This window comes from Culex quinquefasciatus, chromosome 1, assembly GCF_015732765.1.
Source record: "Culex quinquefasciatus strain JHB chromosome 1, VPISU_Cqui_1.0_pri_paternal, whole genome shotgun sequence".
In the NCBI taxonomy this organism is placed as follows: Eukaryota; Metazoa; Arthropoda; class Insecta; order Diptera; family Culicidae; genus Culex; species Culex quinquefasciatus.
In genome coordinates this window covers 100,271,532-100,287,135 of record NC_051861.1, presented here as the reverse complement: position 1 = coordinate 100,287,135, position 15,604 = coordinate 100,271,532, and the positions used below count along the sequence as shown (strand labels likewise).

The 15,604-nt window shown below is 37.9% G+C and overlaps 1 protein-coding gene across 5 annotated transcripts in view; it reads left to right on the top strand.

Moving 5' to 3' along the window:
• The window catches only part of LOC6041926 (E3 ubiquitin-protein ligase Ubr3), a 94,736-nt gene that overhangs the window by 44,410 nt on the left and 34,722 nt on the right, over positions 1 to 15,604 (top strand). For all 5 annotated transcript variants that reach the window (XM_038266707.1, XM_038266706.1, XM_038266703.1 and 2 more), the window contains 4 exons: positions 8,648 to 9,390; positions 9,453 to 9,681; positions 9,741 to 9,920; positions 15,192 to 15,583. In XM_038266707.1, the coding sequence (XP_038122635.1) occupies positions 8,648 to 9,390; positions 9,453 to 9,681; positions 9,741 to 9,920; positions 15,192 to 15,583 (1,544 nt within the window). The remainder of the gene's footprint in view (positions 1 to 8,647; positions 9,391 to 9,452; positions 9,682 to 9,740; positions 9,921 to 15,191; positions 15,584 to 15,604) is intronic.

The window sequence follows — 15,604 nt, the reverse complement described above, 5'->3', positions numbered from 1 at the left end:
ATTTTATTTTAAATATACGCGAAAACCGTACTTTTCTTTGGCTCAGAAGTTGTGGTTTTTTTTAGATCTTAAAACATCAAAAATTTCAAAAATTTAAAAAAAAGTTTTGGAAAATCTATTTTTTGTAAAAAAAAGTTTTTTTCCGTGTACCATATTTTTTAATAGTCTTCATCAACAATTACAACTTTGCCGAAGACACCAAACCGATCAGGGAATTCCTTCAAAAGATACAGACTTTGAAATATTTATTTACCATTTTTGTATGGAAAGAAACATTGTATGGAGCCTTGTATGAGAGAACCAATGACACAAAATGGCTTCTTTGGTCATAGGGAAGGCCCCCAAAAAGGTTGAACCCAATAAAAAATATTTAAAAAATAATAATGAGCCAAATAAAAAAAATGCACGACATCGGTCGATTTTGTAGAGAATTGCTCTACTGTGTTGGATTTATCACAAATAGAATTCTGTGAACGGATCACTTTTTACAAAATCTATAGAGGATGTAAGGATGCGTGGACATACTGTTCAAAATGCTCCCTGAACAACGTACACTATTTCTAAATAGTTTTCTATAAGTTCAGTTGAATCCCTGAGAATCCCAAAAATCGCCAATATCGCAATGAACTTTGCACGAATGCTTTTGTAACTTCCAGTAGCAAACCGGACGCATAACGTGTGTTCCACGGATGTGCAACGGTTTCTGCCCAAGTTCCCTGACCTCTTCACTGTCCCCCCGCTACGGAGAGACTACGCATTTGCGTTGCACCTCTAACTACACTCTGCTACGCCAAAGTGCACATTGTACCGTTCTCCGCTGACTCCGCACACTGTACGCAACTCGGCAAGTTGCAGTTCCGAGTTCAAGATATTGAACGCACCTCTCGCGCGCTCTCCGCGTCGTCACACACATGTTCGCGGACGACGACGACGACGACGTGCCAAGGTCGTTTCTGTTTTTCCCATGTGGGGTGTCCGCGGTGAACCAGGTCGCGCCGCAGGTCACTGAACCTACGACGTCAGCCAATTCTTGCTTCGTGCTAGGTTCTACAGTCGTCATGATGATGCAACCTAGTTTCGCCCGGTAGTCAAGATCAACCAGGTATCTCGCTCTCGCTCCCGGGGGGCGATTGTTGTTCCAAGGTTCACGTACCTGAGCGAAGAAATCATCAATGGCGACTCAGAGACTCAGCATTGGTGTGCGTTCCGTTCCGGAAGGGTGACTTGAGAGTGTTGCATTTCGCAACACGATACAATATCGGAAGGTCCTCACTCTTAGAACTTGTTCTGAGGAGAGAATACCTGCTATAAAAAAGGGGTTCACCAATACACAAGTCCAAAAGTTAGGGCACGATCTCAGTACTTGACGTAGTATCATCTGGGGCTCAAGTCTGCGAACCGGATTGTGTACTCGCTGTACAATGGGTAGATAAGAGGAAGTGACGACGAAGAGGCAGGTATGCCATAATGAAATACTTTCAATGTCAATGAACCAACTTGGCGTGTTAATGTGCGAGCTGTGAGTGTATACGTACGGACTTACAGTAGAGGCCCAACCAGGCAGACACACACGATATAACTCAAGTCAAGACGTTGTGTTGATGTTGTTGTTGGGATTAAGCCGGCTCGCGTGGAAGTCGCGCATGCGAATGTGGTTGGTTGGTGGTGGTATTGGTGTGTTGGGGGCTTTTTGATGTATTTTAACCGAACTGCTGAGACCTCGGGGTGATTAATCGGGGTGCGAAATGAACTCGTTTGAGTTGTTTTTGTTTTTTTTTGGTAGACGATGTTTGTTATGTAGATGATATTTGTAAACAATATCTTATGCATTTAAAAAATACTTACATAGATCAGAACATTCGTTATTCATCTTTAGAACAATTCTCTGAGATTTCGGTCATTCGATTTTTTTTTGTATTTTTTTATCCGGCTGAAACTTTTTTGGTGCCTTCGGTATGCCCAAAGAAGCCATTTTGAAAAATGATTTGTGAAAATTAAAAAATCTGTATCTTTCGAAGAATTTTTTTGATCGGCAAAGTTGTAGGTATGGATATTGGCTACACTGAAAACAAAATGTTACACGGTAAAAAAATTTTTGGTGATTTTTAATTTAACTTTTTGTCACTAAAACTTGATTTGCAAAAAAACACTTTTTTTTTATTTTTTCGAAAATTTAAAATCAAGACTAACATTTCAAACGGGCCAAACATTCAATATTACGCCCATTTGAAATGTTAGTCTTGATTTGCAATATTTTTTTCGAAAATATCAGAAAATTTCACGAATGTTTCATGTTTTAACATTATAAATCGGACCTATAGTTGCTGAGATATCGACATTAGATAATGGTGGGGTGTTTGGGTGAGACTTAGAAAACATCAATTTTTCTGTTTTTTAAACTTTGCATAGCAATATCTCAGCAACTATGGGTCGTATCAACAAAGTTCAATAAAAGCAAAATATAGAGAATTTTGTCAGCTTTTCAAAAATATTTTTTTCAAAGGTGGGCAAACATGGGCACTAATTTAAAAAAAAATGAAAAACTGCGATCATTTTCAAAAAAGTTACCTAAAAGTGGTTATAACATGGAAACGGTGCACTTTATTAAAATTTCACTAAAGAACTTTTTGATTGCAAATTCGATTTTACATCGAAAAATGAAGTGGAAAAATTTTTGCGACCGATGTTTCGTTTTTTTTGAAAAATTCTGTATTGATTCAAAAAATCATAACTCGGTCAAAGATTTTTTGCCCATTCTGGAAATTTCTGAAAAGTTGGCATTTTATGTCCTCTAAAACATATTAAAAAATAAAAAAAATTAAAAATAATGTTTTTTGCAAATCAAGTTTTAGTGACAAAAAGTTAAATTAAAAATCACCAAAAAATTTTTTACCGTGTATCATTTTTTTCAGTGTAGTCCATATCCATACCTACAACACAGAGTAATCCAGAGGGAGCACTGGCATTTAATTTATGGTTGCGTTACGCGGTACATCGTGGTACATCCCCCCCCTTCAGCAAAAAAAATAGATTGTCGTAGGCCTCTGAGCGTTACTTTTTTTTCGCAGCAACCCGACGTGGTCTTTGAGTTGTCAAAATTTTTCACAAACTCAAAACAACAAAGTCTAATGACTCTGAAGAAATTAAAAAAGTATTCTTGCTAAAATTTCAGATAATTGGGCTTATTTAAAAAGTGTGGGTCTCGTGGCGCAGGGGTAGCGGCTTCGGCTGCCGATCCCGATGATGCTATGAGACGCGGGTTCGATTCCCGCCTTATCCACTGAGCTTCTAGCGGATGGTGAAGTCAAACGTCGGTCCCGGTTTCTCCTGTCTCGTCAGAGGCGCTGGAGCAGAAATCCCACGTTAGAGGAAGGCCATGCCCCGGGGGGCGTAGTGCCAATAGTTTCGTTTTTTCGCGAATTTCTTGGTTTCTATGTTTGGTTGTGATTTCACGTGACTTATGGCCAGAACAAATTCCCTGGCCAGTTTGTGAGAAATGACGGAATAGATCACCAAAAAATATGTTTATCAGATGGAATGTTCGTGCCTATCCGGTTAATTTAATGTATAGTCATAATCCTGGTCTGACTAAATGTACTGACTCTCACTTTCAGGACTAGAATTTTGTTTAATCATTTCCTGGAATGACGACTTTCCTCGACTAAGAAATTATTTCATAAAGAACAAAATTTTGCTGCATGTAAATTTATTTGTATTCGTTTGAATTGAAATTCGTAAAGAATACAATGCATGGCATGTGTTCGGAAGTGAGCAATTCCTGAAATAAATTCATTAAAGGTTCTTTTGGCATTTCATCAATTTCGTGTAGACGTACCACTGTACCACTGAACTAATTTCGGAAAACAGCTACTCTTAAAACCTCAGGTTAAAACATAACTTTGTCAGATAGTGCTCATGGATCTGGAGTTGGAAAAAGACCTTGCCAATGATAATACGGAGGCGAATTCGTTTTCCACTTGGAATATCTAACAAACAACCCGGAAGGAGGAATTCCTAAGCAATGCTCTTTCCCAAAAGCCAAATCAAAATATTTGAATGTATTTGCGGGACACTGTATTCAATGACTTAAAATTAACTGTTCCACAAGCTCTTTGAAATTTAAACGATTTTAACTTGAACAGCACACATTTCAAAAAATCTATGCTTGGTGGCCCACCACATGTCAAAACAAACAAACAAATCCAGAGATTACTATGATGATTATTTTTCTTCATCGAACCCGTAACGCTAAAAACATAACGCCTGATGCTACTACAATTCCAAAGGGTAATCTAGTAACGGAGCCATAGAATTTGATTACTTTTGTTTGGACTGTTCTCTCTGGGTTACTCTGTGCCTACAACTTTGCCGAAGACACCAAATCGATCAAAAAATTCCTTCAAAAGATACAGATTTTTTAATTTTCACAAATCGTTTTTGTATGGACAGCTGCCAAATTTGTATGGAAAATTATATGGACAAACTAATGATGCAAAATGGCTTCTTTAGTCATACCAAAGGCACCAAAAAAGTTTCAGCCGGATTAAAAAAATACAAAAATTAAAATTAAAAAAAAGATCGATTTCGTATAGATTTGCTCAGGAGTAGAGCACCACAAAGATTTACTTTTTGAAAAATGATCTATGATCTATGAATGATCGAAAATTCCATATCCATATTTTTTGGCAGTGTTCTAAGATTGCTGGAATGTTTTTAAATTATGCACAATTAAAAAGTGTAATTTTGTAAGGTTGAAAAATGGTATCGTTTAATATTAGGCGTCATCTACAAATTACGTAGCATTTTTCGATGATTTTTTTTTAAGTTTAGTTTCTCAGAAATCCATTAGGATGATGAGAAAAAATTAACATTTTGGGAAATATTAGGAAATATCAACTTGCTTATAGGTAAACATAAGTTATGTTGCCAATTTTGTGTTAAATCGGTTCAGGTTTAAAGGTTGCTATTGATCGTTAATATTTGCATGGGAAAATTCGCAAACAATATGGAGAAAAGCAAAAATACCAGCATTTTACCTTTCAAGTGTGAGATTCTTATGTAAAATCACTTTGTCGAAGCCCGCAAAACGATCCGAGTTAACCCTGGCGAGTTAAAAAAAATGCAACCGACGGCACTCAAACCTAGCACTAGGTCAAGTTGGGTTTCCATACTGACGGTCTATATAATTCTGGGTGTAATTTTACATAAAATTTCATGAAATAATGCAAATAAAATTCTACACCCTGGCCTCGTGCCAGAAGGAATCCCTGATTTCGTTTTTTTTTCTAATTGCCACCCTAATGACCCATTCCTCAGAATGACCATTTCCCAGAACAAATAAAATAAAAATAAAAAATTAAATACCCGTAGTTTTCAATATACAAAAATGTGTCTACCAAATTTTCATTGAAAAACACAATTAAAAAAATTCTGTGTAAAATCGCATGCAAAAGCATGCACATCACCTTTGTGAGCTAAAGCATGTAATATTGTATGAGAAAACGTATGCACTAAAAGCATGTAGCGAAGAAAAAAATTAGCTCTGCTCACCCCAAAAATAACATCGATCCGGCGAGAGTCATATTCAGATTATCAAGTCCGCGCCTCAACCCGCTCGGCCATCTCGCCGCTGTGAAAATGGTTGGATCAATGTCAATGTAACAGTAGGTTTTCCGTACGTCGAGTACTGCGTTAACTGCATACTAGTTATGGAGAACCTTCAGCTACATCGGTGATGATCCAACTAAATCCATAGCGGTGAGATAGCCGTTAGGGTTGGGGCACGGACTTGGTATTCTGACTATGACTCTCGCCGGATTGATGTTATTTTTGGAGTGAACAGACATTGATTTTTATTTCTTCGGTACATGCTTTTTGTGTACACGTTTTCTCATACAATATTACATGCTTTTGCTCACAAAGGTGATGTGCATGCTTTTGAATGCGATATTACCATCGATTTTGTTGCTGTGAAGTTCTGGTTGTTGTGCACTGTTCACATCTTGGAAAAAGTAAAATTACTTAATTTGTTATTTGTTACCACCAGGGCTGTGGAGTCGGAGTCGGAGTCGTAGCCGGAGTCGGTGGAGTCGGGTCTTTTTGGGGACCTGGAGTCGGAGTCGGAGTCGGAGTCGTCAAAACTCGAACAGCTGGAGTCGGAGTCAGAGCCGGAGTCAGCTAAATTTTATGAGCTGGAGTCGGAGTCGGAGTCGGAGTCGGAGCCAAAGATTTCTGATAACCCGGAGTCGGAGTCGGAGCCGGAGATATCTTAAATTTTTTTATTGTTCAGTATTTCCTATATATAACAGCTTAATTTACAAAACAACTTATATTTTTAATTGATTTATCAGATGCCATTATGTATTTGAAGCTTTTTATTGTGATTGAAAAGCTCTAATTGTGTTTTAACACTATAATCACTAAATGATAACCTCTTACCCAAGTATGTAGTATCATAATTCAAAAAATAATAAGAAAAAATATTCATTATGTAGTCAGACTATATTTATGTTCCCTTTCAATTCAGATTTGACCAATTTTCATCCAGTTATTTCTGAAAAAAGTACACACAAAGTCATAGCGAATGTCTTAGAGGTTTTAAGTTAAATCATTTTTTAGGAAAAAATTACGAGGTACATAAAAAAATATAAATAGTAATCACTGTTTTTGCAGGTCGAAAAAAAGTCACTGACAGTTTAACTTTTGTAACAAATAATCAACGATAATAACAATCTCTTACTTGGAACTCAACATGCGCATTTTGTTTATAACTGAGTACAAGAAAATCAAAGTGTTGCATTTAAAATAATTTAAACTAACAAAAAATGTGAAAAGAAGCTGCAACAAATTTGAAATAATCATTGATTGTTAATGTTGATGTTGATTTTAGGTAAACTATTTTGATATCGTTGCAAATTATCGTTGAACAAATCTCAAGAATTCAGTACAAAAATGAACTAATAAAAAATGTATAGAACAAAATATAGCACTTTAATTTATTTTTCAAATATTATAAATAAAAAACTCAGAATCAAAATATTATCAACTGGTACGAATTTTCTCATACTGTATGTCTTACGCCAATATGACGGAAGGTGATAATTAATGCAAATCAATGTACCTTATAAAAATGATATATTTGTGACCTAGAAAATATTTTACTTGTGGATATTTGTTTTTTATTATATTTAAAGATTTTTCATATATTTTGATGGAGGCTCAACTTATGTGGAATATGTGAAATTAGGTTATCATATATCCAATTTAGGTTATCTAATTCGTTTTTATTTTTAAGTATACCAGCATATAAACCATATTTTAATATAAAAAAAAATACACAAAAATAAATGTAAATTTCTACTATTTTTCCTGACAAAAAAATGTTGGTATTCCCGTGGGTAATCTACCCGTGATTTTGCTTACTGTGTAACGATTTTTTTTTTCGATTATGTAAAATTACACATGAAAGATGTATGTTTACAGGTAATATTATAAATTGTTTTCTGACATAGAAAACCTGTCAACATTCTCTATTGTAATATTACACTGATTGTAAATTTGCATGTTTATGTGTTTTTGTCACCTATTTCATACAAAAGTTAAGGTAAAATTACACCGAAAATAAGGTAATATTCACGTATCAATTTTTGCAACAATCGGATCGAATCGGATGCTGAAATTTAGATACCGAATCTCAGATATTGCAATGAAAATAAGGTCCATTTTTTGACTCTTCTTGGAATAGTTTATCAAAATTTATTTTTATTGAGTATAAAAAATTGAAGATCTGGCAACCCTGCCTCGAGCTATGACCACTTAAGTAATATTTATGTTCTTTTTTTTTTAAGCCGAATTTCACTTATATCATATGTATGAAAATTATGTCCGGATCTACCATTCGATCTATTGCTGGATAGGTGATCGGAAGACCTTTCAAACGCGTATAAAAATAAGAAGATCTGGCAACTCTGTCTTGAGCTATGACCACTTAAGTGATATTCATGTACTTTTTGGAGGCCGAATTTTACTTAACTGCTCGATCCGACCGGATCCATCCTCCGAACTATCTTTCGGTAGGTATTCAAATAACCTTCACAAAGAACTTAAGATCCCAACTAGTTTTAAGATCTGGCAACCCTGTCTGCAGTAATGACCACTTAAATGATATTGATTTATTTTGTTTATGCCGGACCTTAGTTCTGTGTATTTTTATGCCAAACTTGACGAAAATGATGTCCAGTCCGGATCTAAACATGAACGACGATCAACTGAACTGAACTGAACGATCCAACACACAGTTTTGACAGAGTGGGTGTGAACCGTAAAAAAACAAATTTCGCCGTAACAAACAAGTGTGACATCACCCTTCCGACATTTATCCCATCGATTTTGAGTCATATTCCGCCAACCACACCGCCCAACTCTGGCGGTGGTGACAGCTATGACCTGCTGCTGTACACCGTTCCGTGCGACCTTTGTTGCATTGACTTGTTTGCGCTCTGCGGCTTCCTGCTTTGTACTCGGAGTTGAAGCTTAACCACCAGTCTGTGCCCCGCAAAAAAACAATTATAATTTTCCACCAAGATAACTTTGATGGCTAATCCTTGAGACTAATTTGCTCGTGTTTTGTTTTGCGTTTCGTTTGCAGTGCGCGGCTACGACAACCACGCCAAGTGCGGCCTGGTGTGGATTCCGCACGTGGTGGCCTACCGGTGCCGGACCTGCGGCATCTCGCCGTGCATGTCCATCTGCCGGGACTGCTTCAAGCGGGGCAACCACACCGATCACGATTTCAACATGTTCCTGTCGCAGGCCGGCGGTGCCTGCGACTGCGGCGACACGTCGGTCATGAAGGCCGAGGGGTTCTGCAGTGACCACGGCATCAACAACTGCCAGAACAAGGCGCCCGTGCCGGACGACCTGATGGTCGTGGCGGAAGCCATGATGCCGCGGATGTTGCTCCGGCTGCTGTTGCACTTCCGCGACCACAACGCCAAAAACCACAACTCGACGGTGTACAGCCGGACGGCCAAGTACTGTGATGACTACTGCAGCATGCTGATGGAGTTCAACAACATGGGCGAGCTGATGCGACGGGTTATGACCAAAGCACTGATCCACGAGGACACGTACCGGCGGCTGGTGGAACCGCCCTTTCCCTCCAACGAGTACGGCAAGTTCCTCGAGCACAGCCGGCGCAAGTACGAGGAAGCGGTGCGGCTGTTTCCCTCGCCGGAACCACCCGACGAGTATCGGCACCTGCCGGCCCTCGGCGAAACCATCGTGCACAAGACGCTGCTCGAGGAGTTCATCTTCTGGACGTTCAAGTACGAGTTCCCGCAGAACATTGTGTGCTTCCTGTTGAACATGCTGCCCGACCAGGACTACAAGGTGACTTTCGCACATAACTCTGAGCGATCATAACCGAATTCTCACGAATTCTCTCTATTTAGGAACATCTCACGCGCACCTTCGTCATGCACTACTGCCGGATACCGAGCGTGCTCGAGATGTCCAACGATCCGGACACGCTGAGCAACCGGGTCGTGCACATGAGCGTCCAGCTGTTCTCGAACGAGAGTCTCGCGCTCAAGATGGTCGAGGAGCTGAGCCTGCTGCACGTGATGATCATCAGCTTGCGGCAGATGATGTCCAAGATATTGGTGGCGAACACGCTGCACGGTAAGCTGTCAACATTTTACCCCTCCGACGCAGGGATTAATTCATTCTCAATCTTTTAGATCCGAAGAAAAACTTCCACTACGTGATCGACTGCGCGAAGCGGGTCATGAAGGAGCACTGCTACTGGCCGCTGGCGTCCGACTTTAACAACGTGCTGTCGCACGAGTCCGTCGCGCTCGTCTTCCTGAAGGACGACAACCTGATCGACATGTGGTTCCAGTTTCTGTCGATGTTGCAAGGTGAGTGTTAGATTAAAAGGGGGCTCTCTGCCTGGAGAATTCGCATACTTTTCGACATATAGAGGCTGTGATAAAATAAGGATCAGCAGGTCTTGCAGTGGAAAATGTTGAGCCGGGTTTTCAGCGGTATACGCACATCGGAAGGAACCGGTCAAGAAAAAAATCAAATGGGCAGCAGCAGCAGCTAAAGCAAGCCAGAGAGGGTGATGAAAAGCCCCAAGAAATCGCTCCCTCTCCTTTGTTCTGCTGTTCGTAAAGCCATTTCTTGACCCCTTTCCTTCCGATCAGCGTACTAGCCTTTCAGCATCAGCATCATAAACGTGCAAAGTCAATGCTCATGAAGTGAAGTTGTCGACCAGGACGCATTTCGCGAACAGCTGATTGCAAAATCGTCAAAAAAATCAATAATACACAGTAAAAAAAAGTGGAATTATGACGAGTTGAAAATCAGAAAGTATAAATTTACCTCTTGTTATGTAATTTTGCCTAAATTATTGTGTAACAACCGAAATTACTCAATTTCTTTAATTTCCACAGTTTTTGAAGTAAAATAACACATTTTTTCTGATTTTAAATCTTTCGAACATATTTTGTTTCATAAAAAATTATAAAAAATTACATCACAATGAAATATTTTAATCGATTTCTCATGTAATTTTACTTTTTACACTTTAATTAAAGTAAAATGTCTTCTCTTTTAACATAAAAATTTAATTCCATTTAATATAGTCTAAATAAACATATACAATTCTCCGCCAGAACAAAACATGGAATTTATGTGTATTTTTTGATTTGGCTAAAAAATTTAACGGGTTTCCCAATGACCAAAAATGCAAATTTGCACCTTTTTTTTTGCTAGTACAAGTCGCCGTACAATTTTGGCAGATATTCATATAAAATGTTATTCTGTATCTCGGGAAAAAAAATCTGATTGATTTGGTGTCTTCGGCAAAGCGGCAGGAATTGGTTAGAACTTCCTAGGATCATTCAGTAAATAAGTTTTAATCTCAAATTATGTTTTGAAATAGCTTTTAATCAATTAACTCTGAATTCTATTTTTTTAAATTTTCAATTTTTATATGCTTTAGGGGATCAAAAAAGCATCTTTTGAGCCACAGTGAAGTCTGGTCAGAAATTATGCGGCCAATTTTTTGATTTTGATTTTTTAAGGTAGAATCGTATGTGAAAAAAACTTTGATGTAAATTCTAATTTGCAATCGAAAAGTTATAGACACAAGTTTGATTTTGAGAAAAAAATAATCATTTTTTAAAGGGTTCTGATAAGTGCCCTATTTCTAAAAAAATATCAAAAAATTAAAAATTTTCCTTTAAATTTGTCTAAGATATATTGGAGATAGGCCTTTTCTTTTGTTAGATACAGATATCTTAAAAAACAATAAAATTGAAGCTTTTTCAATTGTCACTTTAACAGCACTAAATTTTCAAATAACGATATCTCGGAAAATAACGATCCGATTTTAAATGTTTAAAAAACTAATCATCTGTGATCTGTCTACACCACAAAAAAAAGATTAACTTTCCAAAATGTTGTAATATTGAATTTTTGGCCTTTTCGGAATGTCAGTCTTTATCAAAATAGCATCTTTGGTCATAAGGAAGCCCACTACAAAGTTTTAGGCTAATAAAAACAATCATGTGACTAATAGTTTACTTGGAAAACGATGAAAATTTTCCAAGTTTCCGATGTAAATAACACAAGTTTATGACGCAAAATCTTTCAGACAGATTTATTTTTCAGGGAGTAAAGTATAATTTGATATCATAAGTTGAGTAAAATTACATCATTATTTTTTCCCTTGGCCCCTGGCCAAATTAATGCTTCAAAAAAATAAATAACATCGAAAATATAAAAAAGCTTCACCAAATTTAACATTTTTTCAGACAGAATTTGTTTCAGAAAAAAGTATAATTTACATTAAAAATCACTGAGTAAATTACATCGAAGTGTGATATTTTACTCGTGTTCCTATGTAATCAAAACTATTAAACATTAATTGAGGTAATTAATTTTCCTTAAAATTGCACTGCCTAAATTAATGTGTAAAAAATTAAATTACACAGGACACAATTTTCTGACTCAAAAAAAAGTAAAATTACATCAAAATTTACCTTTTTTATGTAATTTCATTTATTAAACATCAATTTAGATAAGCTTTTCGCTTTTTATGTAATTTTGCCCAAATTTATGAGTAAAAATAATAAATTACATAGAAAATGGTGAAATTTTCTTTAGTTTCTGAAAATAACTTATTTTTTTAAGACTCAAAAATTTTCACACAGATATTTTTCCAGGAAAGAAAAAACCATGATTTTAAATCAATCAAAAGCTGAGGAAATAACATCACAATGTCGTAATTTTGTCCATTTCTATGTAATTTAATTTTTTACACGTTAATTTAAGTAAAATTACATTAAATAGAAGGTGAAGTACGTACTTTTTGCGGCAACCGACCTTATCAAGTCTTGGGTAGACAATTCGTCGATACTATCAACGTCAAGCGCTCTTACGGCACAAACGGTTGAACCTGGAGCAGGGTTGCTATGTTGCCAGATAAATTTGGGAATGCATGATTTTTCAAGTGTCAGCCAGAATAAAGATTCACCCTTCACTGTGCTAGATTTTGACAGCTTTTGCCAGATATTCACTTTATGCCCGTTTTGAACAACATTTTCATTAAAATGAACGAATTTAATTGAAAATCAAAAAATAAGAACGTGTTTTTCTTAACAAAAATGTGAATTGCAGGCCAAGGATTGATACCTAAGAGCATGCAATGGCACTGACCTTGTTGCGTGCTCTTCGGTTGACGTCCACGTAAGGAACATCCTGGAAGGAGCGTAACTAACTACATCCGTAGTTCTGTTAGATCATCCGAATTATCTTGATCAGAACAGTATAGCTCTGGCTCCTTGCGAGTGTCCTATTTTCTTACCTCCACGTTGGCTTGGTTTTCATGATGACCTAGCTGGTGGCCTGTGGAAACGGATCGTAAACCTTTGACCACCGCGGGTCAGAGTCGAGACGGCTAAAAGAAAGGGGCGCGACAATGTGGGAAAGGGAAGTAATTTGTGATTGTAGACGGTATTGTTTTGATTCGCAGTATGTTGAGTCAACTGCTGTGGATGTACCTGAAACATCGCACAACGGGGTTTCTCTTCCCTTCTTTCTCAGCTACCACCTATCTCCTATTTTTATTTTGATCTTCTGATTCCCAATTCTTCACTGATTCTTCTATTTAATATCCAACATTTGATTTTAATTTTACTAACTTTTGATTCTCTTATCTCTCAAAGCTTTTCCACTCTTTTCTATCAATTGATACTACTGTAACAAACTTTGTTTTGTTTTTGTTTTTTTTTTTTTCCTTAAAAATATACTTTTCCTTAATGTACTAGTAATATCAAGTCTATTTATCATTCGCATAATCTTTTTTGATTTTAATGCGAATTTATTTATTTGAATAATTCTTTATCTGTCCTATAAATTATCATTACTATAATCTAAGCTTGTTTTGTATCTCTATTTATTAACTATTGTCTAATTTTACATCTAATACATCTAGCTTCTCATTTTTATTCTTCAAAATACGCTCATCATTCTCTTACTATTGATACTTGATTTTTATAAAATAAATTCTCGTTTACTGTCTATTGTTTTCAATCTTCACCATTTTTTTTCAAACAAGTGAGGTTTGAGCCCTTACTCAATTTATGGAATGGTTAAAGGATTGACACAAATATTACTATTGTATTTTTGGTAAACTTTTATAACATGCTTAGGACCAAAAATTGTAACAAAACACCGCGACAAAAGAAATAGCAACAGATAAACAGACTCAACAACAGGGAAGATTTCAGGAGAAAACAATACACAGTAAATAACAATAAGTTTTTGAATTCAAACTAAAAATAAAACAGTTTTTGCTTTAATGAAAGTTGTTAGGCACACTATAAATGGTTAGGCGCTTATACTTACATCAAACCCTACGTAATGTACCACCCCCGGCCGAGTTAAAATGCGTAACCGGAAAAGAAGGTGTGCATGCCTGGCACGAACACTCAAAGCGTGTTCTAGCGTGCTGCTCGTACTGACTCAGAGCAAGGGTGAGATGTAGGTGTAAGGGCAGTGCGTGTTCGTCGGGAACCTAGTGCATAAGATCGGTCAAGGCCCGTTCTTACACTGAAAATTGCGAATTGCGAATTGCGAAAAATGTGAATTCAATATTTTTGAGACCATAAAATCAGTTGACCATTTGAATTCTACAAACATTCAACATACTTTATAACTTCTCTCTCCTTCACTATTTTGAATTGTTAGATTTTCGTCTGCCAGATTTTTAATCGATACTAGTTTTTCAAATTTTGACCTGGAGTGCCTAAAGTTTCCGGAAAAAGCATTCCAGTATACGCATTCGCTAGAGTCTGCTGCCTTGTCGGATGAGGTGAAGCTACTGTAGCGAGTATTTACCCTGAATAACCTGAATTTCGACGAGGTGGTTACGGAATTGAAGTTGCATAAAATTTGGTCAAATTTGACCTTTTAGGTCCCTTTGAAGATCGTCCATCAAGGAAGCTCTGAAGCAACACCTCGAACCCGTATCCATCAAAATCCTGGACCTACACACTAAGATCTTTTTCAACTGCTGAACGAATCCGTTCGGTTAATGTTCAGATTACTGATCGATCAGTTGATTGAAATCCAAGATGAAATGCCAAATCGAATTACCGATTGATTAGTAAGGTAAAGTGCGTCAACTGTGGTGAAAATCATACCGCGAATTTGCGTGGCTTTGCCGTGCGAAAAAGAACCTAAGTGCCTTCGAGCTCGACCGCTTTTGCGAGCGGCAATGCTAATGCTGGGACAAGCTTGTGATGATCTCTTCATGCTTCCTTTCGCTTTTCGCTTTTGCTGGAGCCAGAGCATCTCCAGGCTCTCGGTGAGCTAATGGTGAAGTACCTTCTACAGCAGACATATTGCCTTGTGCTGCGGATCCTCTTCATTCTCTATCATGGAGAATTATCTGGTTGTATAGGAGAATCCGAGTATCTCAAAGCTCGTATAGAATCAACCGAGACGAGTTCGAAATTGTGGAGAAGTTTGTGTACTCCGGATAGTTGGTTACGAGTAAAAGCGGACGTCTGAATCTTAATCAGGAATTTGAATTCATAGCCGGCCTTAGATTTTTCATATTTTGCAAGTTCCTCCTCGAAGATTCCGTACTAAACCAAGCATCTTTTCTCTCCCAACAGGCATGAACGTCAACATCCGCGAGACGGGCAGCCACGTCGAGTTCGAGCCCAGTTCCTACTACGCCGCGTTCAGCTGCGAGCTGGAGGCGAGCGCGTACCCGATGTGGTCCATCATCTCGCACCTGAAAGACCCGTCGCACGCCCCGCTCGCCAAGAAGATCATGCTGTTCTGCGTCAACTACCTGCAGGACTGGCTGGACGCGGTCAACTTTTACATCCACCCCAAGTTCGACAAGGAGGAGCTGTACCGGGCGTCGTTTCACTTCCCGCTGCACCGCTACCTGGCGGCGTTCATCTGCCAGGGCGTCAAGACGATGAGCATGTCGCTGAGCGACATCCTGCCGTCGGCCGACCTGCTGCCGATGCTGATGATGCACCCGCTGCGCGTTCAGGTGAGTCAAGCCTTGGGGACG